At 35.2% G+C, this 27257-nt stretch overlaps 1 protein-coding gene across 7 annotated transcripts in view; it reads left to right on the top strand.

Moving 5' to 3' along the window:
- Positions 1 to 27257, top strand: part of LAMA2 (laminin subunit alpha 2) — a 618514-nt gene that overhangs the window by 535835 nt on the left and 55422 nt on the right. For 6 of the 7 annotated variants that reach the window (XM_032274826.1, XM_032274825.1, XM_032274828.1 and 3 more), the window contains 8 exons: positions 6201 to 6317; positions 8275 to 8457; positions 10530 to 10535; positions 13052 to 13206; positions 19968 to 20111; positions 21143 to 21276; positions 23329 to 23488; positions 27062 to 27186. In XM_032274826.1, coding sequence (XP_032130717.1) covers positions 6201 to 6317; positions 8275 to 8457; positions 10530 to 10535; positions 13052 to 13206; positions 19968 to 20111; positions 21143 to 21276; positions 23329 to 23488; positions 27062 to 27186 — 1024 coding nt within the window. The remainder of the gene's footprint in view (positions 1 to 6200; positions 6318 to 8274; positions 8458 to 10529; positions 10536 to 13051; positions 13207 to 19967; positions 20112 to 21142; positions 21277 to 23328; positions 23489 to 27061; positions 27187 to 27257) is intronic. The other variant, XM_032274824.1, reaches the window with a different exon arrangement.

Genomic DNA, 27257 nt, shown 5'->3' with positions numbered 1-27257 from the left:
CTCGTGATCCACCCACCTCGGCCTCCCAAAGTGCTGTTTAGTTCTGTAAAGAAGGTATATTCCACCAGGAACAGCTACCAGGGTTCACAGTGAATGCCTTTAGGGTATGGGAGGCTTTAAAAGGAGTGAGACAGCAATCTACCACTTTTACTGGTCTGTTAGTACTATTTGGTTTTGAAACTTTGTTCATTGTTTTTGCAGAAATTGCTTAATATTAAAAAATACAGTAAGAAAACACTATCAGAGTCAGAAAGATCCATTGTCTCTAATGCATCAATTATTTACAGTCACAAGGCAACTGAGGAGACTTGGAGATATTTACATGGAGAGAATCCCCTCAATATTACCCCAAATAGCAAGCTAAGAACTGTAAATAATTTATATGTAATACCATATTTTTTCCTCACAACTTTCCTATATGGCAGGTGTCATTATTTATACTTGGAGTTTCAGAAAGGTTAGGTGAACTACTCCAGACCCCACGGAAGATACACAGTGGAGTCAACAGTGTAACTCAAGGTCATCTGGCTCCAAAGCTGTTGCTTTCAACCACTGCTGGACAAAAGCCCTGAACTTCTTTCATAGTCCAGAAAGTGGTGCGCTAACATTCATGGCCTTAAAAAATGCTCAATAAATGAGTGAATTGAGTGAATATTCAAGAGTAGCGAAAATCACTCATTACCAGGAAGGTCAAAATCAAGGTTACCACATGACCTCATACAGGTCTTAGGCTTATCTCAAATTTTCTGCTTTACCACTACAGATAAAAACACTGCAGAGATTAACCTACGCTCTAAATCAGAAGCCCCCAGAACAAAGATGAAGCACACTTGAAGAAAAAGAAATTATATCAACTACATTTTTTCTACAAGGAAATCTAAAATAGGAATATTCTTTTATATTTTGGAAAACAAACAAATCAAAAGTCACAATGAGTCTGTACAATAGTTCATAAATCAAATGCCATGGAAGTGAAGAAGTTCATTGCAAATGTTATCTTCACGGCAATTTGGCAGTAGACTTCATTTAACTAGGTCCTTTTAAAAGTAGTCGCATTTTCCTGAATTTCATCCTTGTAAATGGGGAATTCTTTCAGGGCACTTACTTGTGCACTGTTCATATTAATAAAAAAAACAAAAATTGTATTTGGGAAACTCAACTGGATGGAATTTGAATAGTCAGATTAAACATTTCTACTAAAATGTATTAAAATCATCCTGATATTTAGTTGTAAAGTAAGGAGTATATATGTATGTATACATATGCTTAGGAAATATAAAAAGGAAATAAACTTAGAATCTGGACCAAGTAGTTTAAATGAAGAAGAAATAAAGTCATAAATAACATTAGTATAATAAAAACTGGTAAAACACACCAGGAAAATTTTCAAACTAATGTCAATGTATTACCTTTTACTAACTGCCTATGGTAAATCCAGCACTTTCTCAAAAATCTCCCAATTTATTTCCCGTATCAGTCACATGAAGGAAGATGTTATCTTTATTTGACACATCTAAAAACAGATAGAAATGACATTTGAACCCACATCTTCCAACCCTGTGTCTTACAACGATTTCATTGTACCAGAATATTTTTTAATTACTAGAATTGTATAAAGGAAAGCATTACTAATGATCAGTGAAATAATGTGTAGTAGCTCTATTTTGAGATCATACATAGTTAGTTCTAATATAACTAAGCCCTAATTTATATTTAGCACCATGCCAGAGACACGATAAACATGAGTAACTGCTCATTATTAGTGCAAACGACTGGAAACTCTGCCTTGCAATTTTTATTCTGGATATATCTATCCTGTGACATTTCAATGGGCATGTGACAAAGGAAAATTACACTGTCCGTGTGTTCTCAGTCGACCCTTGCTACTCTACTTCTTCCATTTCCTCATTTTGTGAGCCTTGCCTTTGCCAAACTAATTCTTGGACATTTGTCTTCTACTGTATGAAGAGAATATGAGAAAGGGAGAGCTAGAACTAAAGATATATGTATGTGTAGCCTTTGAGTTTTGGTGAATGCGATCTTTAGAGAAAAAATAGAATGACTAGGCTTCTGTTATTGGGTAGGAGAGCTGAAGGAATAAAGAGAGGGAATCTAAAAAATGTAAATATGGATTATAAATTAAATCTTCTTCTTCTCCAGAAATCACAAGTAAAAAAATTCAGTTGGATTTCCTTTTAACTATCAATAATTCTGTTTCTTCACCCTTGTTACAATCCAAACTGAACCACAAGAGTTCTTTCTTACATTTTAATTATGGATACACTATGTCTCCTCCATCTTTTGGTTAAAATCAGTCTTGGAGTGCTTATTTTTCTAGGTTTTTCTCTCTATCATTTTGTAAGCTCCATCCTGAAATTTGCAATTCTTCTCTGAATAGCTTCTACTCATCTAATTCTATCACCAAAACTACAAAATGTTTAGACTTGGTTCAAGAAATTCCAGAAACTACTTTAGAAAAAAATGATCAGCATAAGAGAGGGCAAATTAATAAGGATCAAAGTCAAGCAGCTGAAACATTAAACAAAAAATCAGAACAGGGTCAGAATATAATTCTGTATTTTTGTAACTTGCTAGAACAAAAAAGACAGAGCGTCATAATCATTGCTTTGGAACTTGAGAGGCAGCAGCAAAAATATTCTTCAGGTCAGACTTTCTTCTGAACAATTGGCCCAATTATTCAGACAGTATTTTGCTATCAGAATGCAGAAAGTGGTATAAACCCAGGGATCCCCTTCAAATTAATGATTTTCTTCATCATACATGAATATCTTGCTTGCCAGAACATTTGAATGCTTCGTTATTTTAAAAATTAAATTCAATCAAGAAGCTAAAAAAGGAAATTTCTACAGTTCCATTTTCTTAAGTGTTGAAGACTGTCAAGCTAATATCAAAAGAGCAGCCCTTTATTCTCAAAGAATTTGTATGGATATCACAGCCATAATCAGACTGGCTTTATTTCAGAGAGTATGCTTTTAGTAACCTATCCAAATATTTTATTTTAGTATAAACAGTAAAAATAACAGAAGCATTATAAGAAAGATGAATTATGATTGACAGAGGAGAAATTCAATTACTTGGAAAGTATGTTTTGCTGGATTAGAATATAAAATAATAATCTATTAGTTACTGAAGTAGACATATTGATGTTTTAGAGCCATGCTTTGCTGAAATATTTTATGCCTTGTTTTTCGGTGATGTCAGCTCTTGGGCTTGAAATTTAACAACAGACACTTTAAACAATGTTATATGCTTGTATTACTATAATCCGTAGCATAACAGAGGTTTGAGGTGTCTGCCTATAAAACTCTATATGAAATGGAGTGGATCATTAATTAATATGTTCAGTGCTCTTCTTCACATCCAGACACTGATAGTTCAGAACCCTCCATCCATCCAGCTTTTTCTTTGCTATATTTTGCAAATGCAGGCCAATAAAGACGAGGATAGTTCTCCAGCTGCCCATGGCCTGCACGGCTCCTCTAATGAGCCACATGCACTACCTCTGAAAGGGGTGAACACACACACAAATCAAGACTGCCCCAGCTCTATTCTATGGGGCATATTCTCTCCCATCTGCCTTCTCTGGGTACCAGGAAAGTAATGAAAACCACAGTCTTGGAGTTGGGAAATAACATCAAGAAAGCGAATAACATTCTTCCCCAGTTAGATGGTTTATGCTTTTTTTTTAAATAAAAATATAGAAATATATGCACACGGAAAGTAATTTACCCAGCACAATCAGGTATAAAATGAGACATTTTAGTACATTGTCCCTCATGGCACTATTAACTGCCTCATTCATTCCTCTTTTCTACTCACTCTAAGTACTGTAAAGGTTTTTGGCATGTTCTCTACCCAGCTCCCACCAGACCCTACCATGCCAAATGTTTGCGTACATGTCAGTGTATATGTGCTGCATCTTGCTTATTTTCATGGAAAGGTCTTAAGGTTTGTTTCATGTCCACATCCACTCATCTACTTCTTTTTATAGGTTGCATATGTACCGTTGTATGAACATGCTATGTTGATACAAACAGTACTTTAATCTTATTAGGTATTTTTATCCCCACCCCCCTTTTTTCTATTACATATAGAGAGCTATGAGTATCCCCAAAGTTAAATCTTTTACAAGTATATTGTAGGGTAAATTTCTGTCGGTAGAACTGCCAAACCAAATATATGTCTATTTAAAATTCTAATAAACTTATTAAATTGCTCTTTAAACAATGGAATCAATTTGCACTTCCACTCACACTCTTGTGAACACTTGGCATTATCATACATTTAACTTTCCACAATCTGAATGATGACAAATGATATCTCACTGTTACTTAGTTTTACAGTTCTTTATGATAACATTGAGTGCTTTTTAGGAATTTCATAATTGATTATTTATGTCTATTTTGTTGTGAACTACCTATCCTCATATTTTACTGATTATTCTTAAAAATATGGAACACTTCGCATATTTGCCTCCCAGTTTTGCACATAGACAATGCTAATCCACTCTGAATAATTACAATTTGGTTTTGTATGTTTCTCAGGTGAGGCTTCTCTGATTTCTGTAACTGTGACCAATTTTTTTAAGACAACAAGTGAGAAAAATGAGAGGAAGACAAAGGAAAGGAGGAAGACAGGAAGAAAAGGTTGAGGGTGAGAGTAGGAGGAGGACTACCACCCACCATGCTCTACTAATCCCTGGTTTTGACTATCAGTCCCTGGTAGAAGGCAGTAGTTAGCACTATTTATGGAATGAAACTAGGCAGATTTGAATACTACCACTGCCATTTATTAACCATGCAGGCTTAGGGAATTTGATTAAATTCTCTAAGTCTCAATTTCCTCATTTGTGAATTGGAGATTGTAATAGTATTACATCATCATATACATCATACATCAGTGTTATTGTAAGGATTAAGTAAAACAACCCACTGAAACTAATGAACACTAAATCCGTGTAACATACATACTCAATGCTTGTCAGGCATTACTCTTACTAAATATTGGTCCATCCTATCCAGGAGGGACTGGAACACCTTCTCTTTCTTGGTCCTTTCTCAGTGCTCCTCCTTACTTGGGGACTCTGACTTGTATTTAAATATTGCATTTCTGTGGAGCTAATTTAACAACTAGTATGCATCCCCCCCAAAAAAAGTTTTATGGCATAAGAAACTATTAAAAATCTATCTAAGAAATGATCCGTTGTATGCAGTCAAGAGAGGTAAATAGTATTGTGGGAAGTATAGAAGTTTTCCCATTTTTTTTCAATTTCAGTTTTCAGTAATACATGATGTAAGAAAAAGAAGACAGATGAGCTCCATTTCAGTCTTATGATACATTTGCAGTTTAATGCATACCTAAGCATGATTTCTAAACTTATATCAACAGCTTGGATCTTTATTTTCTTTCCCCTCAATGATTTCAAGTTTTACTCTTTATGTTGTTGTACTTGAATTTAAACTGCTTAGTTACGATTACAATATAAATTAAACTAAAGTTTAGAGAACACTAAAAAGCTAGTGGAAAGAAGCTGGAAATCTTGTATATGTAACATTGAATTACCTCTAGCAAATGGTATTTTTGGATATTAAAGATAACATTGCTAAAGTAGCAAGACAAAAAAATCTATGTAATGTTTGTTGGACCCAATTTGTAAAAATATTGTTTTCTTTATGAGAAAAATGATTATTGTCATATATGTGCTAAAAGTTTTCAATTTCTTTAACTTATGTTTTTACCCAAATAAATATTATTTACTAAAGTTGGAGGATTCTGCTCAAAAATCATATCTGAGATTTTGAAAATCTAACCCAATGATTCCTTTTGGTAATAAAAGTTTTTAAATAAGTGGAATCAATGGGAGTGATAACTAGAGGGCATTATTACAAATGTAATAAAAGATTAATTCTTTGGAGGTTTCTCCTCTATAGGAAAATAAAGATCAGATACCAAAAAGAAAATGTCATTGTTCAACATGTAGAAGTATCCAGTGATTCAATGATAATAAAACACATATTTTATTATGATTAGAAATATATTTATGTATAGATGCCAATACATTAAATACATTTTCTTGCTTTTTATTGATTTTATATTAAAATAACCTGAAATTGCACATCCAGGTATAAGCTCAGAGATGACAAAACTTATTTAATACTCTTTCTGTTTTCTGTTCACAGAAAATGAAGACCATCTAAATGACTTAAAAACCAGGATAGAAAATGCTGATGTTAGAAATGGGGATCTCTTGAGAGCTTTGAATGACACTTTGGGAAAGTTATCAGCTATTCCAAATGGTAAGCATTCAGGACACCACCAACTGTGTCAGTTAACCTGAAGTTTTAAAAATTGTTGTTAACTTTTATCATTTTTTTTCTAAGATTATTATTGTAGTATTATCTGGAAATTAGATACTTGTTTTCTTAATTATGAATTCTTCTTTGTGAGAATGAGAAACTAACCATACTTTGCATTATGGTATTTTTTAATCTTTGATTGCCTTTAGTCAGTATCCTTAGGACTATGTTACAAAAAGGAAGATACAGTCATCTTATTATTATAAAACTCATCCTTCAGTATTGGCAGGGGACTGATTCCAGGACCCCTCAGAGATATCAAAATTCTTGGATATTCAAGTCCCTTTTTATAAAATGGCATAGTATTTGCATATAACCTATGCATAGCCTCCCATATGCTTTAAATAATCCCCAGATTATTTGTAATACCTAATATAATGTAAATGCTATATAAATTTTTATAGTATGTTATCGAGGAAATAATGATAAGAAAAAAAGTTTGTTCATGTTCAATACAGACACAACCATCCATTTTTTCCCTTAAATATCCAACTATCCGGTTGGTTGAATTTACAGATACAGAACCCACTGACGTGGAGGGCCAACTGTATTGTCTTCTGTGTTTCAGCACAATAAATCATGTATTAGTGAGATAGAATAAATCACATAGACACTATTCTCTAAAATACTGATGTACCACCACAAAGCCACAGTCTATTAGAGTACCTGCAGTAAGAGGTGAGAGCTCACTGCATTCTCTTTTAATACAGTTAAATTTCTTTAGCAATCCCAACTTTGAAAAACATCGGTGGTCAAACCATGTCTATAATATCTTTCTACCTGTTAGAACTGCTGGAAATTATCACATGATATTAGTTCCTGAAAGCATACATTATTTTAAAGATACTACTTTTACTGATATTATAGTTTTAAAGCATTATGTAACAACAACAAAGATTATAAACACTTATTGAGTACTCAGTATACTTATGTGAAGTGTATGTAATCCTCATACCAATTGGAGCAAATTTTTTTGGCTCCAAATGGTATGAGGATTACATACACTTCACATAAGTATATTGAATATAGATAGCATAAGTATAGAGAGTGTTATTGCCATAACACTATCTTAACATAAGTTAGGACTCACACTTAACATCAGTTAAGATAGTGTTCTCATCCCCACTTTATAGGTAAGAAACTGACTCAGGATCCTGAAGGACACTGTTAATGTGGCACATAGGACACTTAAACCCCACAGTTTGATTTCAGAGCCTGGGATCTTAACCGCTAACCTATACACACTAGTAGTCACCTATAGGTACAATATACAAATTAGAAGCAGGAGACAAATGCACATATTTATACAACACAGTTAATATTAAAATCTAAAAGGTGTTTACTTTTTTAACATTAAAAAACTTGAGTAACTTTTCAGATTTTCATGTCACTTCTTCAGTTGTAAGTGCATAGAAAATTTCCAGTGGTGAAAACAAACATAAATATACAAATGCATAGCCTAACATACCTGAAAATAGTTTCCATCCTAACATGAAAATATATTCGTTTCCCTCCAACCCCCACCCTGACCCCTGCCCTGCTTTGGAAATGCAGATTGAATCTTAACCTAGTTTTGATGAAGCTCCCATGGATAAGTTTGTCTCGTTAATAAGTTCAGCAGCAAAGCGTAATATGACCGTATACAATGAACGTTTAGAATAGTCACTTCGCTACGTTAAGAGCTAATCAGGTATTCATAGCAAACGTCCCTGAGAAAATTTAATTTAGCTAAAATATTTGCTTCATTTGCTACACCTTTATGAGACAAAGTTCAGCCTTTTCCCTTTGTAAATTCGTCCCTGAGGTCAGCCAGCCGCAGCCTCACTCTGACAAGCATGGATTAAGCCACTAACTCCAGACCCTTTGTTTTGTTTTTCATACGCTCATCTGCTAACAGACACAGCTGCTAAACTGCAAGCTGTTAAGGACAAAGCCAGGCAAGCCAACGACACAGCTAAAGATGTACTGGCACAGATTAAAGAGCTCCACCAGAACCTCGATGGCCTGAAGAAGAATTACAATAAACTAGCAGACAGCGTAGCCAAAACGAATGCTGTGGTTAAAGATCCTTCCAAGAACAGTAAGATCTCCTTTTTCACTGTGATGATGCCATTTATTTCCTCTCACTGTAAAAGGATCCCAGACTCGTAAATGCTCGAGTTGGAAATGACCCTCTCCGTGGTGTAGTCTGCCTTCCTTGTTTCACAGACTGGGATCAGGAGTCCAGGGTCCTGAAGTTCCAAAGCTGGAATCCAAGTCTTCCAGCTCTGCCCCATTGCATTTTTCATCTGATTTTTTTTCCAGTTCAGAAGAGATTAGGAATTCTCTAGGTCTGCATGATATTTGGTATAGAGATACCAAAGACTTTTTAACCCATTTGTGTAATTCAAAATACAATTGTACTTGGGTAATTATATCCTCAGAATTGGCGAAGTTTCATGGAACACAGAGGTTAAGGGGCACATTCATTAGCAGACTTGTTAGAACAGGGTATGAAAATGATATCAACTTGAAATGCATTAATATTTGAAAATCTTGATATTTTATAATTTAGATTCCAGTTATTTAACATTTCCAGGAAATGAAAATAATGTGTTTATCTGATTTCTAAAGACTATTCACATCTTTTATATATTGCATCAAATTCTATTGACTTAAGGATTTACTGAGAAAACCTGAGAGAAAATATAGTTTTTATTATTAGTTAAATATAGTCAAAAAATAAAATTTTTAAATGCATTTTTCCTTGTCTGTCAAATGATACAAAGCTATATTGGGCCAGGTACAGTGGCTCATACCTGTAATCTCTGCACTTTAGGAGGCTGAGGCGGGAGGATCAATTGAGCCTAGGAATTCAAAACCAGCCTGGGCACCATAGCAAGACCCCATCTTTACAAAAAGATTTTTAAAATAGCCAGGCATGGTAGTGACATTGCACCTGTATTCCCAGCTACTTGGAGTCTGAGTCTGGAGGATTCCTTGAACACAGAAGAGTGAGGCTGCAGTGAGCTGTGTTCACACCACTGCACTCCAGCATGAGTGACAGATTAAGATGCTGTCTCAAAAAAAAAGGGGGGGTTATCTTGGTAGCCGTGGTACACAGTTTCACCAAAGGAGATGCTTTCGTAATTTGTGCTTTTCACTTTCAAGAGACTAGCCCTCTTTATATGCAAACAGTTTTGGGGGATATCAAAATATTTGGAGTATAAAAGCAAAAGCACTTGGTATTATATGGCATACAATTGGTATCATATGGCATACAATTCAAATGCTGTTTGAGTGAGGAATGCAGCCTGATTTCAGCATCCTCTCCTCAAATCAAATCCTATGGATGCTATGAAATAATAGACACTATTAACATGACTCCTTCATGAGCAAGGAAGAGTACAAACACATATAACGTAAACATCAGAGCCAGGGAGAAAGGGGAGATAAAAACATTAAAATTTTTGTAATGTAAGCCCAGAAATGGCTTCCCTTGTAGTTCGAAGATTCCATAAGAATAACTTCTTCTCATAGATGCCAAATCACAAGATTCCCACTAAAAATGAATGAAACAAAATTTTAAACAAATATTACTATCTCTTCTGCTTATTTTATAATTTAAGCTATCTTTTAAAACTTTTATTTTAAGTTCAGGGGTATAAATGCAGGTTTGTTACATAGGTATACTTGTGTCATGGGGGTTTGTTGTACAGATTATTTCATCACGCATGTATTAAGCCGAGTACCCATTAGTTATTTTTCTTGACGCTCTCCCTCCTCCTGCACTCTACCTTCCAAAATAATTCCATTCTATTTTAGACTGATTCTCAACTGGTAGTGGCCTTTCATAACATCTCCGTTTTGATCTTATCCTCTATTACGAGAAACAGTTAATTATCTATAAATATTAATTAAATTGGGTCTGTTTTCTATCTTACTAGAACATAGATATAGTTTTAAAAATACAAATAGTAGCCACTAAATGATATATTTTGTGCACTTTCATTTGATGACATTTGTTTGAGTTAAAATGGGTTGCATTTATAATTAGTACTTGTTATGAAAAGTACCATTTTTTATAGTTACTACTTTATAATATTTACAGAAAATACTTCCTCATGAATTTTCAATTTTCTTTGTTTTGCTTCCATGTGAAATTGCCTACAGAAATCAGTATGTATATATTTACTTATATACCTTTTAGTAACGCTTGTGCTTCATTGCCTTTTGCAAAAAGTTTCGGCTTTGCATGTACTATGTTTTGGTTTTGTTTAAACATTGCATAGCTATTCTTTCCACTGTCACAGTATTAATGGTAGATATGTAAAAGTCATCTTCCTTTATAAAAATGTGACATGTGGATATAGGTGATATAAAATGTTTTTAATAGTGTTATGAAAAGTTTGGTCAGACGAAGTGGCTCATACTCTAACCCCTGAACTTTGGGAGGCCAGGGTGGGAGGATCACTGGAGGCCAGGAGTTTGAGATCAGCCTGGGAAACATAGCAAGACTTTATTTCTACAAAAAGGAAAAATGAGTGAAATACATGTATGATAGCCAGATAAAAGTGGAAAGCTGAATTTCTCTATAGAATTAACTAGATTACATTGCTTCTGATAATATAAATTCAGCCCCTGAAACACAAATGACTTATTTGCAACAGGATTAAAATAGATTAGATCAATATCGTTGTTGTTCCCCACCCACCCACCCCAAAACTCACATATTCCTCTCCTTGTTAGTAATTAATTTCAACTTCTGTAGAATTATATTTGGAGAAACACATAATAAAATCAGGTCTTAACAAGTGAGCACCTATTGGGATATAAAAATATTCTCCCTTAAACATCCCAAATTTTAAATTGAAAGTCAAAATAAAACTGAAAAACATACCTACAAAAATAATAACAATAACAAAATTTAACATATCAATATTTGAAAATTATGACCAAGGGTGTCCTCAGTGGAAAATTAGAGTGATTACATTACTAAACCATCACTGAAATAATAATTTTAAACAATCAACTTGGTGACTTAGAAAAAGCAGAGTTAACTTAAAGAATGAAAAAGACTGAAAAACTAATGAATTTGAAGACAGAAAATAATAGACCTGATAAATCTAAGACGTGACTAGATAAGGGAGGCAATTTAAGACGTAAGAGATTACTTGGCAAAACTTCAACTGCTCCAGAGGATACAGGAAAAAGCAGGGAGAAGACCAACTTCCAAGTCCCATTTTGAAACGTTTGGCAAAAATTCCTGAGAACTTGAGAATAAAAGGGTCTGTAATTTGCCTAAGTCTGTGTAGTCTTTGTTTAACTACTTTTTCTCTTTCTCATTAATCTAAATCTAAATCATTTTGCCTCAGTGTTAGAATAATTTGTAGAATGTCAGAATAACCATGGAGAATTAAAGGAAGGGGAAAATGAAGAAATGGTTTATTAAAAGTATACAAAATAAAGAGATAACTGTGTTTATGCTATCTGTATGATGATGTAACACACACTTCTATCCAGATAACATGCATCTCAGGAAGAAAATACTGCACCCAGTTCTTGATATAGCAAATCTATTAAAGTTAATAATAGACCTATGTTCTTTTTAAATGCCACTAACAATATAAGTCATGAGTTATGATTACGAGTTCAGAATAGCTACTTCAAAACCTAATTTTAAAAAAATAATAATTTACATCCCTTTGAGCACATTTAATTCGTTCCTTGTGGTTAGTTCTCAGTGGTTGTCTGTCAGCTGCAGAGTAGATCATTGAGAGTCTAACATGGCATATAGCCTTGAATCTTAAGCAGTTTAACTTTTTCATTGGAGTCACAATGACAGAAAGCTGAACAATACACACTATCAGATAATAAATGACATAGTGTGGAAGAGACTACCAGCATCTCAGCAGTAGAATAAGAGGTTTACCACGTGTCATATGCCCTCCCTTGAAAAGCACATACTAAAAGTCTATGGATCAGTGATGACCTTCAACTATTCTAGGGTTGAAACTTTTGAAATTGCCAATATGTAACCTTTTTTTTAACCTACAAAAACAGCTGTTTAATATGGGTCAATCTAATATATAATACAGGATAATCAACTATTCTTCAAAATGAAACTGAACTGCACCATGAAAGATTTAATTAAGGGATATAGGGCTAAAAGTCTAAGGGTTTTTCAACATCAAAATGTTCTTCAAAAGACATTTTGATAGCTTCTCTCTTTAAGAGGTGCAAAAAAAAAGACAGTGAGAAAAAGAAAGAAAACCAATTTTGTGTAAAAACCCTAATTTAAATACAGTTCTGGCTTGGACAGACTAGGTGACATTTTAAAGATGCTTTCATTTCCTTGCTTCTGCAACTGAAGTTCTATTCTATAAAGGTTAACTTTTTGGCTGAAGTTAGAAATTAAGCATTGAATTAAGTTCATATTCTCTATCTTCAATGCTAATTTTTACCTTAATCACAAAGCAAAAGTGATGGCCCTCTGTCCTAACATCTACTCCTCTGACCTGCTTGAGTCTCGACTAAAATATTCGCATTTGCCATCACATTTTGCTTTAGCAGTTATGGCCATGCTTTGTCATGTTAATAAGATGAAATTGTTTGGTTAAGCATACTGCTATTCTAATTCTGTGTGTGCACGTGTGTGCATGCGTATACGTGCACACTGATTCTGTTCTATGCAGTTGCAGATGCAGATGCCACTGTGAAAAATCTACAACAGGAAGCTGACCGGCTAATAGATAAACTCAAACCCATCAAGGAGCTTGAGGATAACCTGAAGAAAAACATCTCTGAGATAAAGGAATTGATCAACCAAGCCCGAAAACAAGCCAATTCTGTAAGTTCTTTTTATCATCAGTATCAGTAACTGATTGCAATTGTTGAATTATTCCTAGAGGGAATGTCTTTCCCCAGAATTCCCTGTTGAATGATCTCAGGTTCTTTTCCTTTAACTTGAAGCTATTTGAGGTAGGAGGGGTTGGAATGGGGGAAAGGTTAGTTTTGTTTTGTTTCTAAGTTTCAAAAGACATTTCATGAGAACAATAAGTGGTGATTATCGTTCTCATGAAATGTCTTTTGAATTAGGAATGTTTTAGTATTAGGAATTCTGGTATACTTTATTACTATTTAAGTAGAGTAATACAAATAGCAAGAAAGAAAACATTAATGTATACTAAAAAGGTATGGATGAGAGTGCCTTCCTCTTGCTAAAAACAAACCAAAAAAAAAAAAAAAAGGCCAGCTAGTGGGGTTAAGGCAGGAATGAAGGAACAATACATGGAATGAGAGCAAAGAGAAACAAACATTTTATATATATTCTTTTGCCTGGTATAAGCAACAATAAAAACGGATTTGGTTATGATTTTTACATTTCTTTTTTATTTTGGAGTAGATAGGAAATACCTGATTTGTCTCAAAATTTTGCTCTTTATTTGCCCAATTAGAAGTTTACTAGGATAGGAATGGAACTTTCTAGAAGATAGCATGCTAATGAACCAGGACAAAGTTGTTAAGGGCCAACATGAAACTTGAAAGGAAGAAGAAAGAAAGAAAGAAAAGAAAAAGAAGGAAGGAAAGAAAGAAAGGAGGAAGGAAGGAAGGAAAAAAGAAAGAAGTAAAGAAAGAGACAGTTTTCTTATGGTCAGGCTTGAACTCAAACCTTGTTAGATAACTCAGTCTTTCGTGTGAAATACTCCATCTTTTGAACAATGTTGGAGCTAGGATGATCAGAAAAGCCCTTTCGTAGATACATTTTAGTAGTATTTAAGAATATGAAGCTCCAGTAACAGCATAATCTTTTTTCTCCTTATGTACATCTAACACTTCTAAAGAAGGCCAAGGCAGTAAGTTCCAGGTGAACGTTGAAAGGAATTTGCAACTGACTGACAAAAAAACTTAAAAAACAACAAAGAGATTAGTGAAGATGGTATTACATAAGATCACAGTAATATGTCAGTGAAAGGATCTGACAAGTTATATATTCAGCTAGAATATGAAAGCCAGGCAGTATCATCAACAGGTGATCATTATGTATGTAAAACACAAGATTAAAGAAACCAGATGTTACTTCAAGGTTTGAAGTTTTATCTAAGATTTGGCCACATGGAAAAAGCCTCTACTATGTTCAGTGTTACTTTCTGTAAGGTACACAAAGATGAATAAAGGAGTTATTTTACTCACAAAGCTTATAAAATAGTAGGAAAAATAAGATATGTACACATATCTTATCACATAATGCAGAACACCGTGCCACATTACAGGAGCTGCAAGAAGTGACATGTTTTAGAAGGAAGCATCACCTTTAGTAGGGCCAGAAGATTTCCTGAAGGGAAGGATTGGAGCTAGGCATTGAGGTGGGATAGTGCTGGGGAGTTGGGGGTGGAGTCAGGGAACAGAAAGAGTATTCTGAGAAGGGGGAATGGCTTGAGCCAAGGCAGAGGGAGAAGGAAGTTTAAGGTCCATTTAGGAAAAAAAAAAGGTGCACTTTGCCCAGAGTAATTGGTAAAGGAAACATTTAACTGGAAAGATCAATAGAGGACAGGTCTTGTCAGGCCTTCAATAATATGTTAAGCAGTTTCATTTAGCAACATTTGTACTTGGGATAAGCCTAACTGGAAAGGATAAGCCGAAAGCTTTCAGCATGAACAAGTATAATCGGAGCTGTCCTTTTTTAATATAAGCCCAGAAGCAGTTTGTGAGGGAGATGAAAGAAAGAAGAATGAAGGACCCAGCTATAGCTGTGGCAAGAGAAAAGAAGAACGTGATGTACCACTCCTATATTTTACAATGTTGACTGGGAAGAAGCAATAATAGTAAATATTATTTTGTGAATCTCACATTTAGCCACATTTTTGACTTAATCATCAAGTGGAGAAATCTACACATTATTATTATTTCTTCATTGTAAAGATTTCTAAAACTACGCCCATCTATTCATCAGTTGTGAGTGCTTTTCCCCTACTCGCAAAAGGGTGAAATTCAAACATGTAAGCGTGTAAAGCCTGTCTTAAAGCACAAAATAAAAGAAAGGTATAGGCTGGGCATGGTGGCTCACACCTGTAATCCCAACACTTTGGGAGGCCGAGGTGGGCAGATTGCATGAACTTAGGAGTTTGAGACCAGCCTGGGCAATTTGGCAAAATCACATCTCTACAAACAACTGAAAAATTAGCTGAGTATGGTGGGACATGCCTATAGTCCCAACTACTTGGAGGGCTAAGGTGGAAGGATCACTTGCTCCAGAGGATGAGGCTGCAGTGAGCCATATTCGCACCGTGGCACTCCAGACTGGATGACAAATAGAAACCCTGTCTCAAAAGAAAGAAAGGTACAACAGTAATGCTAGCAAAAGTAATCATTGTCCAGGCATTTCAAAGAAATTCCCTATCACTTTTGGAAATGGAATTACAACACAAGGCCTTATTTTTTTGTAAGATGTTAGAAATATACAAGCAGCCAATTTTTTTTCAAATTAGTTTTATACTAAATGAACGTTACATTTTCTGATTTGTAAATATGGATATCTGGATATGACCTTAGCACATACTTGACAAGACCAAAACATTAAAGACGTTTATTTTAAAGTAGCTTTCTCTGGGTTTGTTGATTCTAAAATTGAGTGGCTGATACTCCTTTAAATAAATGACCTACTTACCGGATGAAAACTATAGTGAAAATCCAATAGATATAATAATGGGATACTCAATAATGTCTGAGTTCATGATGATTAACTGGTAAATAATGTTGTGTTGTTGAAATGCCTTAAAGATACTTAATGCTTAGTGATTTTTGTTTAGATGTCTTACTAAGGATCTGCATTAGAAATAACAATAATTGATAGTCAAACATCCTAAAAGGATGCTTGAATTTCAGAAATTTCTCTCCTCTTGCAAGAGAGATATGTCCTAAAGATTTCTTCTAGAGACATAGTATTTTAATTTTCCTGTTTTAACTTGTTTAAAAGAAATACCTATAATTGAAAATCAAAACACAAAGTATTCAAAAGGAAGAGATTACCAGTTATGTACTGGCTGTCAGTAGTTTGGGCTAAGTAAATTTTTCAGGTTCTGAGAGTATATCCAAAACCAAACAACAGAAAGCAGACAATTCAAGAGGATTTTCTTTATGAATGTGTGAGAACTGAGCAGGAGGTTACTGTCTAGTCCACTCTGTGCTGCTGTGACAGAATGTTACAGACTGGGTAATTTGTAAAGAAAAGAAATTTATTCTCACAGTTCTGGAGACTGGGAAGTCCAAGAGCAGGACACTGGCAGGTTAGGGACCAGTTTTTCTGCTTCCAAGATGGCACTTTGAATGCTGCATCCTCAGGAAAGGAGGAAAATTTGTCTTCAGATGGCAGAAGAGCGAGAGAGAGAGAGAGATCTCACCCCTGTAAGGCTTTTTAATAGTGGCATCAATTCATTCATGAGGAGAGAGCCCTCATGACTGCAACACTTCCCAAAAGGCCCCACCTCCCAACGCTATAGCACTGAGGATTAAATTTCAAACACATAAATTTTGGTGGACGTATTGAAGTCATAGCACTTACTTTACGGGATTAATTGCTAGCATATTGAGTATAACACCACCATTTTGTTCTAGGAATTGCATTTATCACTTATGTATACAGTAGATCGGTTGTAACCTCTAGTGACATTAGATACTCAGTTTTTAAATGGCTGCCCTCTTATACTTGGAGTTCTCAGATGGAGTTTTACCAGGTCAGCTAGAGTTCAGTGCTGCTGCTCTGTCTGCTACACTTTTTTTGTTTGTTTGTTTGAGACAGAGTCTCGCTCTGTTGCCAAGCTGCAATGCAGTGGCATGATCCTGGCTCACTGCAACCTCTGCCTCCCAGGTTCAAGTGATTCTCCTGCCTCAGCCTCCTGAGTAGCTGGGACTATAGACACATGTCACTGCACCCAGCTAGTTTTAAAAAATATATTTAGTAGACACATGGTTTCACCATGTTGGCCAGGATGGTCTCTATCTCTTGACCTCGTGATCCACCTGCCTCAGCCTCCAAAAGTGCTGGGATTACAGACATGAGCCATCGTGCCCAGCTCTGTCTGCTGTACTTTGACAACCCCCTTTTCAACACACCAATCATGTCATCCCCTATTATTTTTACCAGGTTTACCTAAGCAAGGACTGAGATTCATTCTGTGACCAAATGATCACGCATTTCATTTACATTCAGTCATTTCTACTCTACATAATAACTGAGGGATATTATTCAATTGTGTTTTTTAAACAAAACTGATTTATTAGGAATTAAACTAGCCATAATATATCCATAGGACAAAGCTATAAAGTGTTTATAAAATAAAAATGAAGTAAACTACATGCAGTCACTTTTTACTGCGAATTCAGCCCTATTCAGAATTTGAATATGATTGTCTGCCAGGGATAAGCAGTATGCTCTTCAGTTCCACTCATGAATTCCAGTCAGATCTTGATTTTTTTGTTCTCTTTGATCCTCTTATGATGTCAATGGCACTTGTAACCTGCCTCAGATATTAAATTTTCTCAATGCCAAAGTCTTCCCTGATAATGATTTTGGTTCACTTTCAGCAAATTGCTAAAAACGTTACTATATCTAACACCCTTTCCTGAATGTTAAAAATATCTGAAGTGCATGTTTTTCCCACCTGCCCTCTACTGTATTGTCTTTCTCTTGCTTTGCTTTATTCTTTTTATCTCTTAATTCCTTGGATAACCTTTGGTATGGCTGCCATTCTAGCATAGAATGGCAACTCCCTTTGCCAACTCCCATTGCTCATCTACTTTACCATATTAACATCCAGGTAAAAATTGTACATTTCCTACCTCCATTGTATTGCAATTCATTTTGACTCGCCTACTCTCAACACTGTAGGTAGAAAGGAAACTCCATGATTTGTGAAGCAAAAAACTAACTTCCCAACTGAAAACCAACCTATCCAGAAGGCTATTTCCCTAGGACACAGAGCAAACACTCTGGGGACCATAGTCAGCCCTGAGTCCTACACCCATCAGTTGGCCAGCTGGCCCCACTTTTTGGGGAAGGGAAGAACAAGAAAGTGGTTTAAGCAGTAGGCTTCCTGAAATGTCCAGCCCCAAGCCACCACACTCCAGTCTCCAAGAGTCACCCTCCTCCGGGTGGTGGAGGAAACAGCCCTTGTTTCTCTCCAGAACACAGTTTCCTCTTTGTGGAGATACAATTTGATTAGTAGATCAAACGAGGCAACAACAGTAAACAAATAAATGACTTATGCAGGTCTGTAGGAGATGTAACAGTCCTTCTGTATCCCCAGAAGTTCTCAAATCTATATGAATTTACCTATTGCAAAAATCCCTCCTTAGCTTTTTCTTTTGAATCCAACCAATTGCAGTATACTTTCACGACCCTTGGAGAAGGACCACAGTTCTGCCCATACTCAAACACAAATGAGACTCTTGGAGATACCTCCCGGTGTCATGATCGTATGGAGGCTGTTTTGGTTTCTAGGCTATCTTATTGGGAGCCGGCACAGCCCTTCCATGGGGGTAATAATAACGCTGGTTGGTTTTCTTCCAAATGTGCAAATTACATGAGTAGCACAAAACGCTAGAAGAAATGAAAAAATGGAAATTCACTGCTAGTGAAGGCCAAGAGGGCATTTGAACAAATGGCAAAGAGAGGTTTTACATCTTCCCCTCTCTCTGCCTCCTTCCGGAATGCTATCAATGAGCAAAGTTACAGATTCCCTCTGAGTCCAACCCACTATTTTGCTATCCTTAAAGTAATCCTTGGATGGTGATTTTCCATCTGACCCAATGGAAATTAAATCAAATAATCAACCAGTGTTATTTACTGAAGGAAGGCTTTCTAAATGTAAGTAAAAATTGGTATGAACAGTGTTACTCTATTCATATAGGAATCCCTTTTTTAGCAACTTATAGTAATTTTTAAGGTGTTACTCAAAAGAAAAGGGAGCTGTTAAATACATTAGTAGTGATAGCCATTGGAAATTATTTCCATTTCATTTTCTGGCAACTTCATAAAAAGGTATAATTTATCCTGAAATGTACATTCTGAGTGGAAAGATTAATATTCTTCTTATTGTTAGAACATCTAGAACAAAATCTATTTGTCCTCTTTCAACTGTAAGAGCACGGGAGAGTAGGTAATTTCCTCTTGAAAACTGAAAGAAAAATAGTTTCTTAGTTTAAGTGATACCAAAACCGCTGAAATTTCAATTGTAAAATTTCATTAAACAACCTTAATAAAGATCATTCTCATTAGCTCCATGTAAAATCACCTTTTTAAAACCTTCCCATATTCATAACGGACAAAGGTATGACAGTAGAAATTTGTTAGTTGCATGCTTCAAAAAATAGTATACTTACATGACATGGAACTGTGTACAACTCATTGTCGAAATTCTACTGGAAAACTCCTCTTCTGTGCCCTCATTAATGAGTATAATGGTGTCTGCATATGGGTGTTTAATGATGCTATGTGATGATAGGAAAATAACTTCAAAGAAAAAGCAATGATGGCTTTCTGGTTGTTTGGAAGCTACTTCAAACTTTCTGAGAGATTTACTCTTAGTTCTTCATACCTTGTTTTTCTTAAAGATCAAAGTATCTGTGTCTTCGGGAGGTGACTGCATTCGAACGTACAGGCCAGAAATCAAGAAAGGAAGTTATAATAATATTGTTGTCAACGTAAAGACAGCTGTTGCTGACAACCTCCTTTTTTATCTTGGAAGTGCCAAATTTGTAAGTCTAATATTGAACTTTTCATTAGGCTGCTGTATGTGTATAGCTGGAGATTAATCCTGATATTTGGGAAAATGTATAGAATCCAATAACATGGTCCCCAAATTGTCTAATGTAGGCTTTCAGATTTGAAAACCTCAGCATCTTACCTCACAAAATTCTGAAGTGTCAAATTAAGTTGTAAGTCAAATGAAAGGAAGAAAACTACAGTATGTATTCACATTTACTTTCATTTGTCAGTATAACAGCATTTCTTTTAAATTACATTTTTAGATTCAGTGATTTAAGAAAAAGGCTAATAAGAAGAAAACTATTTTATTTACTTTTTATTTATTTCTTTTATTTACTGTTCAAACTTAATTATAACAAACTCTTCTGTTAATGAAATGAAAATAGCAAAGTGTGTACTAATTTTTTTTACCAGAGAAAACTCTTCAAACTCGTGTTGAATTTATGACCCAAATTGAAATAACACAGATTATGTCTATAAAAGCCCACCTATAAAGTTCTGATTTCTTCCATTTGAACTATTTGACTTTGCATGCATGGGGATCTTCCAAAATGAGTAAGACTTCTTAATAAATCAGTCATGGCATGAGTCAATATTTGCCATTTGGGTAAGGAATTCTGGGTCAATTTGGGAAATAAAATCATAGTTGCCCTCTGAAAATTGACAATGTCCTTGGTGAAAATAATAATGAAGTCTGAATTTAAATATTTGCTTTTATCTTTACCACAAGTACCAGAGTGAGAAAGGCTTTTATCTCAAAATTAGACCTAACTAGAATTGGTAAAATTAACAAACATGCCTGAGCATTATGGATTTTTTTTTTTTGCCTTAAGGATACAAAAATAAAATATTATTCTATTAATATATAATAATAAATAATACTGTTTGACAAATGTTATCATGAAGCTTCTAAATATTTCACATGTCTGCAAATGGCACTTATTGAAAAACACTCTGCTGGTCTCCTCTTTAAAAGTGCTTTATAGCTGATATCTCTTGTTTTTGTATTTCTCTGAGCTAGATTGACTTTCTGGCTATAGAAATGCGTAAAGGCAAAGTCAGTTTCCTCTGGGATGTTGGATCTGGAGTTGGACGTGTAGAGTACCCAGATTTGACTATTGATGACTCCTATTGGTACCGTATCATAGCATCAAGGTAACCAACTTAATAAAAATTAAGATAATTAAATGACAGAATTTTGAAACCGTTTCCCAGTTTATAAGAAAACTTCTATTTCAATAAGGCAGCTGTGTATGTATGTAGACACATGTGTATTAATTTTACATATTATATGTATACATGTCTGGGAGTGGGTATCTTTGTTCTGCTTGTTAGGAACTGACAAATCCTGGTATTGGCCAGAGGAATCATTCCATTTCTGACCCCTTCATCTTATGTCCAGTAGGAATTTGGGAGTATAGCTGTTTTTGTCTCCTATCTCGCTTGAGAAAAGTACTGCCACTCATTCTTAGGCAGTAGAAGCCAGAGCATAAGAGCCGCCATTATTGCCTGTCTTTGGTGTACACAACTTCTCTTTCAGTCTACATAGCCACCATAGGTACATGCAGTATCAAACGCTGAAATTCATATGTAACATATCAGGTCCACCCTACTTAAAATGGGGAGTAATCAAGAATTGATTCAGTTATTCTATCTTTGGAGGTTTAACGCAATTATCAACGTCTAGCAGCATATAGATTACTTACAGAACTATCCCTGTCTTCAGCACTTCCCTCTCATTTTCTCTTCTGGTTCTCCCAATTCTCAACTCCCTGTTAAGCCCAAAGCAGCTAACAGTTGAGAGGTATGGTGAAGGGCCTAGGGCTAGACATGAAGCTGATCAGAGATAGAGAAGACTTAAAGAACTGGTAATTGTTGAATCTGGGTGATGAATACATAGAGTTTTATTCTGTTTGTATATACTTAAATTTTTCCATAATAAAAAGCTTGAAAGAAGGAGGCATGTGCAATGTCATGTGCCTATAGTCTCAGCTACTTGGAGACTGAGACAGGAGAATCGCTTCAGCCCAGGAATTCAAGACTGTGGTGCATGATGATTATGCTTGTGAATTACCACTGCAGTGCAACCTGGGCAGCATAGCAAGACTTCATAACTCTTAGAAAAAAAGAAAAGCAAAAAAAAAAAAAAACAATGAGAAGCAATTTTTAAGCAAGTTTTTCAGCAAAAGTGTGTGTGCATGTGAGAGAGAGAGTGGCAGAGTGCTTTCCTGTTTGGTGGTGTTAAGGGAATTAAGTACTTAATCAGGTTTAAGGACATTTATACTCATCAAGTACAGTATTTCTTTCAGAAAATATACATTCTGTTAAAGAAGGTGAGCCTTATTTGATAAATTCGTTCTTTTGTTATCATGTATTTCACTTAACACTGAATCCTCAAAGATAAAAAGATTGCCAAAATGAGACAGCAGGGAGAGAAATATGACACGGAAGTTTTGTTATGACTGCTCGTCTCAAAAGAGAGACCAGATTTTCATATTTAACAGCTCATGGAAATCAATCGCTTTAAAAATAAAATGAAATAGAATGATAATAACTTTAAAATTCTGTTAATTGAATTTAAAAGTGAACTTCTATGCAATTTGTACACTGAAATCTGAAAAGTGGATATTGTACTATATGCACTAAGATGCTGTGCCAGACAATAAAACATATGTCATTCCAGGAAGACTACTTCAACAAACAGCGATGCAAGATATTATAAAGAATTTCAGGAGAAATTACAAAGCTTATGATATAGAAGGGTGGCTCATTTGGGGTCCATTGCTAAATTAAGTTAGACAAAATGCTGAAGAAAGCAATATAAACTTATGTAAATTATATGTGATGGTAAATAGTAAATTATTATATAAGCCATAGAAAAAAAGTCTTTCCACTTAACCAACAGCAATTCCATCAGTTAACTGCTGCTGTGTCATTTCATGTCAGTGCACACACACGCAATCAGGATATGGTGCACATTGGTTCTGGCTGAAACTGATATAAGTGTTCAGCCAAAATCAGACTCTGAGTATTGATTTGAGATCTAATTAATTTGGAATGCTAGAAACTAAACAGCCAGTTTTCTCCTAAATTCTTAAGAACAAGTCCCTGCATTTTATATCTTTTAAATCCGGAATTACCAGAAATGTGATACATATTTCATTTTCTGTATGTTCCTCCCCTTCATTTCAACATGTACCCTTGAAGAACTGGGAGAAATGGAACTATTTCTGTGAGAGCCCTGGATGGACCCAAAGCCAGCATTGTGCCCAGCACATACCATTCGACGTCTCCTCCAGGGTACACTATTCTAGATGTGGATGCAAATGCAATGCTGTTTGTTGGTGGCCTGACTGGGAAATTAAAGGTAATGTGTTCATCCTCCTCCCGTTCTATTTCATCTTTTGACAACTCCTGACATGATTGCTTCAGGAGAAGCCATGATAAAGCTCTGTAAAACTTGACCATGTTTTACTTAACTTGCATTTATGAAAACATGAATTTATTTTGAGTAAGAATTTTCGTCTTTGAATATTCAACCTGGAAACACAACATTTTTAAGCCTCTGTGTATTTATGTAAACAGCTGTCGTTTTGTCTTTATCTATGGCATCAGTTTTTTGTATATTCTTGTTTTAGTTGCCTCAAGAGCAACGTGTTTTTTAAGTATACCTCATCTTCTGAATCAATTTATGATTTATAGATGTGAAGTGCTATAAAGTTCATACTCACATCTAATTAAATGATTTATGAATAGTTTGGGAAATATCACAGGAGCTATAAGCTTTCAAAACATGATCTGGTTTTTAACCAGATTTAACTGGTTTTCAGATTGCTCTTATTCTTATAGGGTGATGCATTTAATATTCATAATTGCTTCATGGCAGTCCTTGCTCATTTCAAATTGCAAAATGCCTGCCTTTTAAAGAAGCTTGTGTTGATTAAATGGATTAGGTGTTGGGAAACCACTGTGGGTGAGATGCAGGAGCACAACAAATATGCTGGATAATCCTGGGCTTGTCAGAATCACCCTGGGATGAGATTAGTCAGAAAATGTGAAAAGCAAGGATGACCTCAAATTTATGAGGACTCAACCTTCATACAGAATGAGGTTATTTTATTTGCTTTAAGTATGAGATGTGACTCTAAAGTATGAGAATTGATTCCAAAACCACATGCTAAAGTTATCCTCATTTCTTAGAGCTTCATATAAATGTATATAGTACATAGTAATATATAGTCATATTATCGACTTTCTCTCCTTCACAGATAGATAACTATAGGGATAGCACACAGTAGTACAAAAGCCATGAATTTTGAAATCAAATCCAGGATTTGAGTCCTCTCCTCTTCCACTTGCTAAAATATGACCTTAGGCAAGTCACTTAACCCCTTGGACTTTGGTTTTCTCAACTAGAAAAGAATGATAAAAATACCTACCTTGCTTGCATGTTGTAGGATGCAATAATACACTTTTTAACATTCTTATAACTCTTCCTATATGCCAAGTAATGTTCTAAATAATTTACATGAACTCTTGTTTAATTTTGACAACAACCCTAAAAGATACGTCTTAGTTTGTTAAGGTTGCTATAAGAAAAATACCATGGAACCAAGTAATTCATAAATAAACAAACATTTATTTCTCAGTTATTGAAGCTAAGAAGTCTGAGATCAAGGTACTGGCAGATTTGGTGTTTAGTGAGAGTCAGTTTTTCATAGAAGGAGCCTTCTGCTGTGTTCTCACATAGCAGAAGGAGTGAACAAGCTCCTTTGGACCTATTTTATAAGGGCGCTAATTCCATTCATGAAGGCCCTACCCTTCACCATCTAAAACTCACTTCTCAAATGCCCTGTCTCCTAATACTATCATCACTTTGGTGGGTAAGATTTTAACATATTAATTTTGGGAGGGACACAAACATTCACAGCATAGCAAAGTAGATACTAATATTCTCCTCGTTCTATAGTTAAGGAATCTGAAGAAGAGATATGTTAAATGTCTTGACCGTGGTCACACAGTAATTAGCAGAGCTGGGCTTTAAACACAGGTTAATAGGCACAATGGTCTTCATTCTCAACATTTTGCTTCACTGCCACAATGAATAGTGAGATGGTGTGTATAAAACGTACGGCAAATAACTAAGATGTGGTAATCACATCTTAAATTGTACCTTAATAATTATTATGCAAATGTCATTGGCGCAAAAGCAGCATTCTGTCAGTCTCAGAAAAAGAAAGAAAACATGAACAAATGTAATCTATAGAAAACCTGAAGAAAGCATTTTGGCCAAGAATTACAAGGCTCCTGCCCCATCAGAATATGAACCAAAATCTGAAAACAGCTAAACGAACTTGCTGATGAGCGTTCAAATAAGCAGGAAAATCTCTTAAATATAGCTTTTCAGGATTCAAGAAGAAGCAAAAAGCAAGTAGAATTCATAAGTAGGAAAATCAATCTCTAGAAAATTAAGAGGTTCAGACTGATGACAGAGCATGGCAAGGACCACTCCAATATGCAAGTCAGGGGCTGTGATCGACAATCTATGTGGCTATGCAACACGTGGTCACAGCAGTGGAAAGATGTACATGTTGATGGATATAACCTACAACTATAGCTACAAAATGTTAACTATTCAGCAAGTGTCTTCTTATGTGTGTTCTAAAAACCAAACGAGTCAATGCACTGTTTTTCCCAGATAATTCGAGTAAATATGGGTTCACTTTGGCACAGTTTTTAAAGTTATAGGCACCAAAATATAACATCACTGTGTCACTCAATAACAGGAATATGTTTTGAGAAAGATGGAATTCGGCAATTTCCTCAACGTTCAAACATCATAGAGCATACAGTACTTGCACAAATCTAGATAGTATAGCCTACTATAGACCTAGGCTATATGGTATAGCCTACTGCTCCAAGGCAACAGCATGTTACTCCACTAAATACTGTAGGTAATTGTAATTCAATGGTTAGTATGTGTGTATCTAAACATAAACAAGGTACAGTAAAAATACAGTATTATAATTTTATGGAAGCACCATTATATATGTGATCTGTCATTTACCAAAACGTTTACGTCAATACCAAAAAAGTTGTTTAAATGTACAACCAACTTCTCTAGGAGGAAGCAAGTCATTCCCTGTCTTCATGATTTTGGTATGTATCAAGCCTAAGACCTTTCCTGTGAAAATGACACCAGGATTGAATTTGAACAGATTTTTTATTGATTCTTTGACTCCAGGCCCTGTGCTGTGTATACCAGCAAATGATGTCAACATGGTCTCTTTTCATACAAAGTTGCTTTCTTTTTCTTCATTCTCTAGAATTTAAAATCTTCTTGGCTATGAACAGAAATTTAAAAATTTAGAGCAGTACTATGATAGAGTGATTTATACAAGTGCTTTTAAAAAATCTCTTCTATGTCATCAGCATGTACCTTTCTTCTGATCTCAGGGGAAAAATCATTGTGTATGCATGGCCCAAATTTGCCCCCAAAAAAATGATGTAGGAGCACTAGTGCTTATTAAACTCCTTCTGTATGTCAGGCACTGAAATTGGTGCCATAAATAATCTAATTGTATTCTCACAACAATTTCGTGTTACAGACAAAAGAATAGAATTGTGGAGAAGGTTAGCAGCTCACCTAAAGTAAGAAGCTGGGAAGTGTTTATTTACCAATGATGAAAACCACCAGAGTGAAAAGTAATCAACATTCATTGATAAAATAACTGAGCTTTTCTTCTGTTGTTGACTCATCCTGGAGTAGTGATAAGGATATATATATAATATGATGGAAAGACGAATATGTACAAATGGCAGCATATCAGGAAGAATGGATAATGATCACTTCAGCTTCTACTGATAGTAACTCCCATGGATAAACCAAGATTACTTGTGAAACTCCAAATTCTAACAAATATGGTATTTCTTTCTGCAGAAGGCTGATGCTGTACGTGTGATTACATTCACTGGCTGTATGGGAGAAACATACTTTGACAACAAACCTATAGGTTTGTGGAATTTCCGAGAAAAAGAAGGTGACTGCAAAGGATGTACTGTCAGGTTAGTTGAGATGAGATCTCTCCCCAGGGTCTGTTCTGTGCATAATAAAAGCTTCGATTTTATTGCATAAT

The sequence above is a fragment of the Sapajus apella genome, unplaced genomic scaffold, assembly GCF_009761245.1.
Source record: "Sapajus apella isolate SASKATOON/1434 unplaced genomic scaffold, GSC_monkey_1.0 scaffold6, whole genome shotgun sequence".
Lineage (NCBI taxonomy): Eukaryota > Metazoa > Chordata > Mammalia > Primates > Cebidae > Sapajus > Sapajus apella.
The sequence above is the reverse complement of the archived record's forward strand: the minus strand, read 5'-3'. Positions and strand labels throughout refer to the sequence as shown.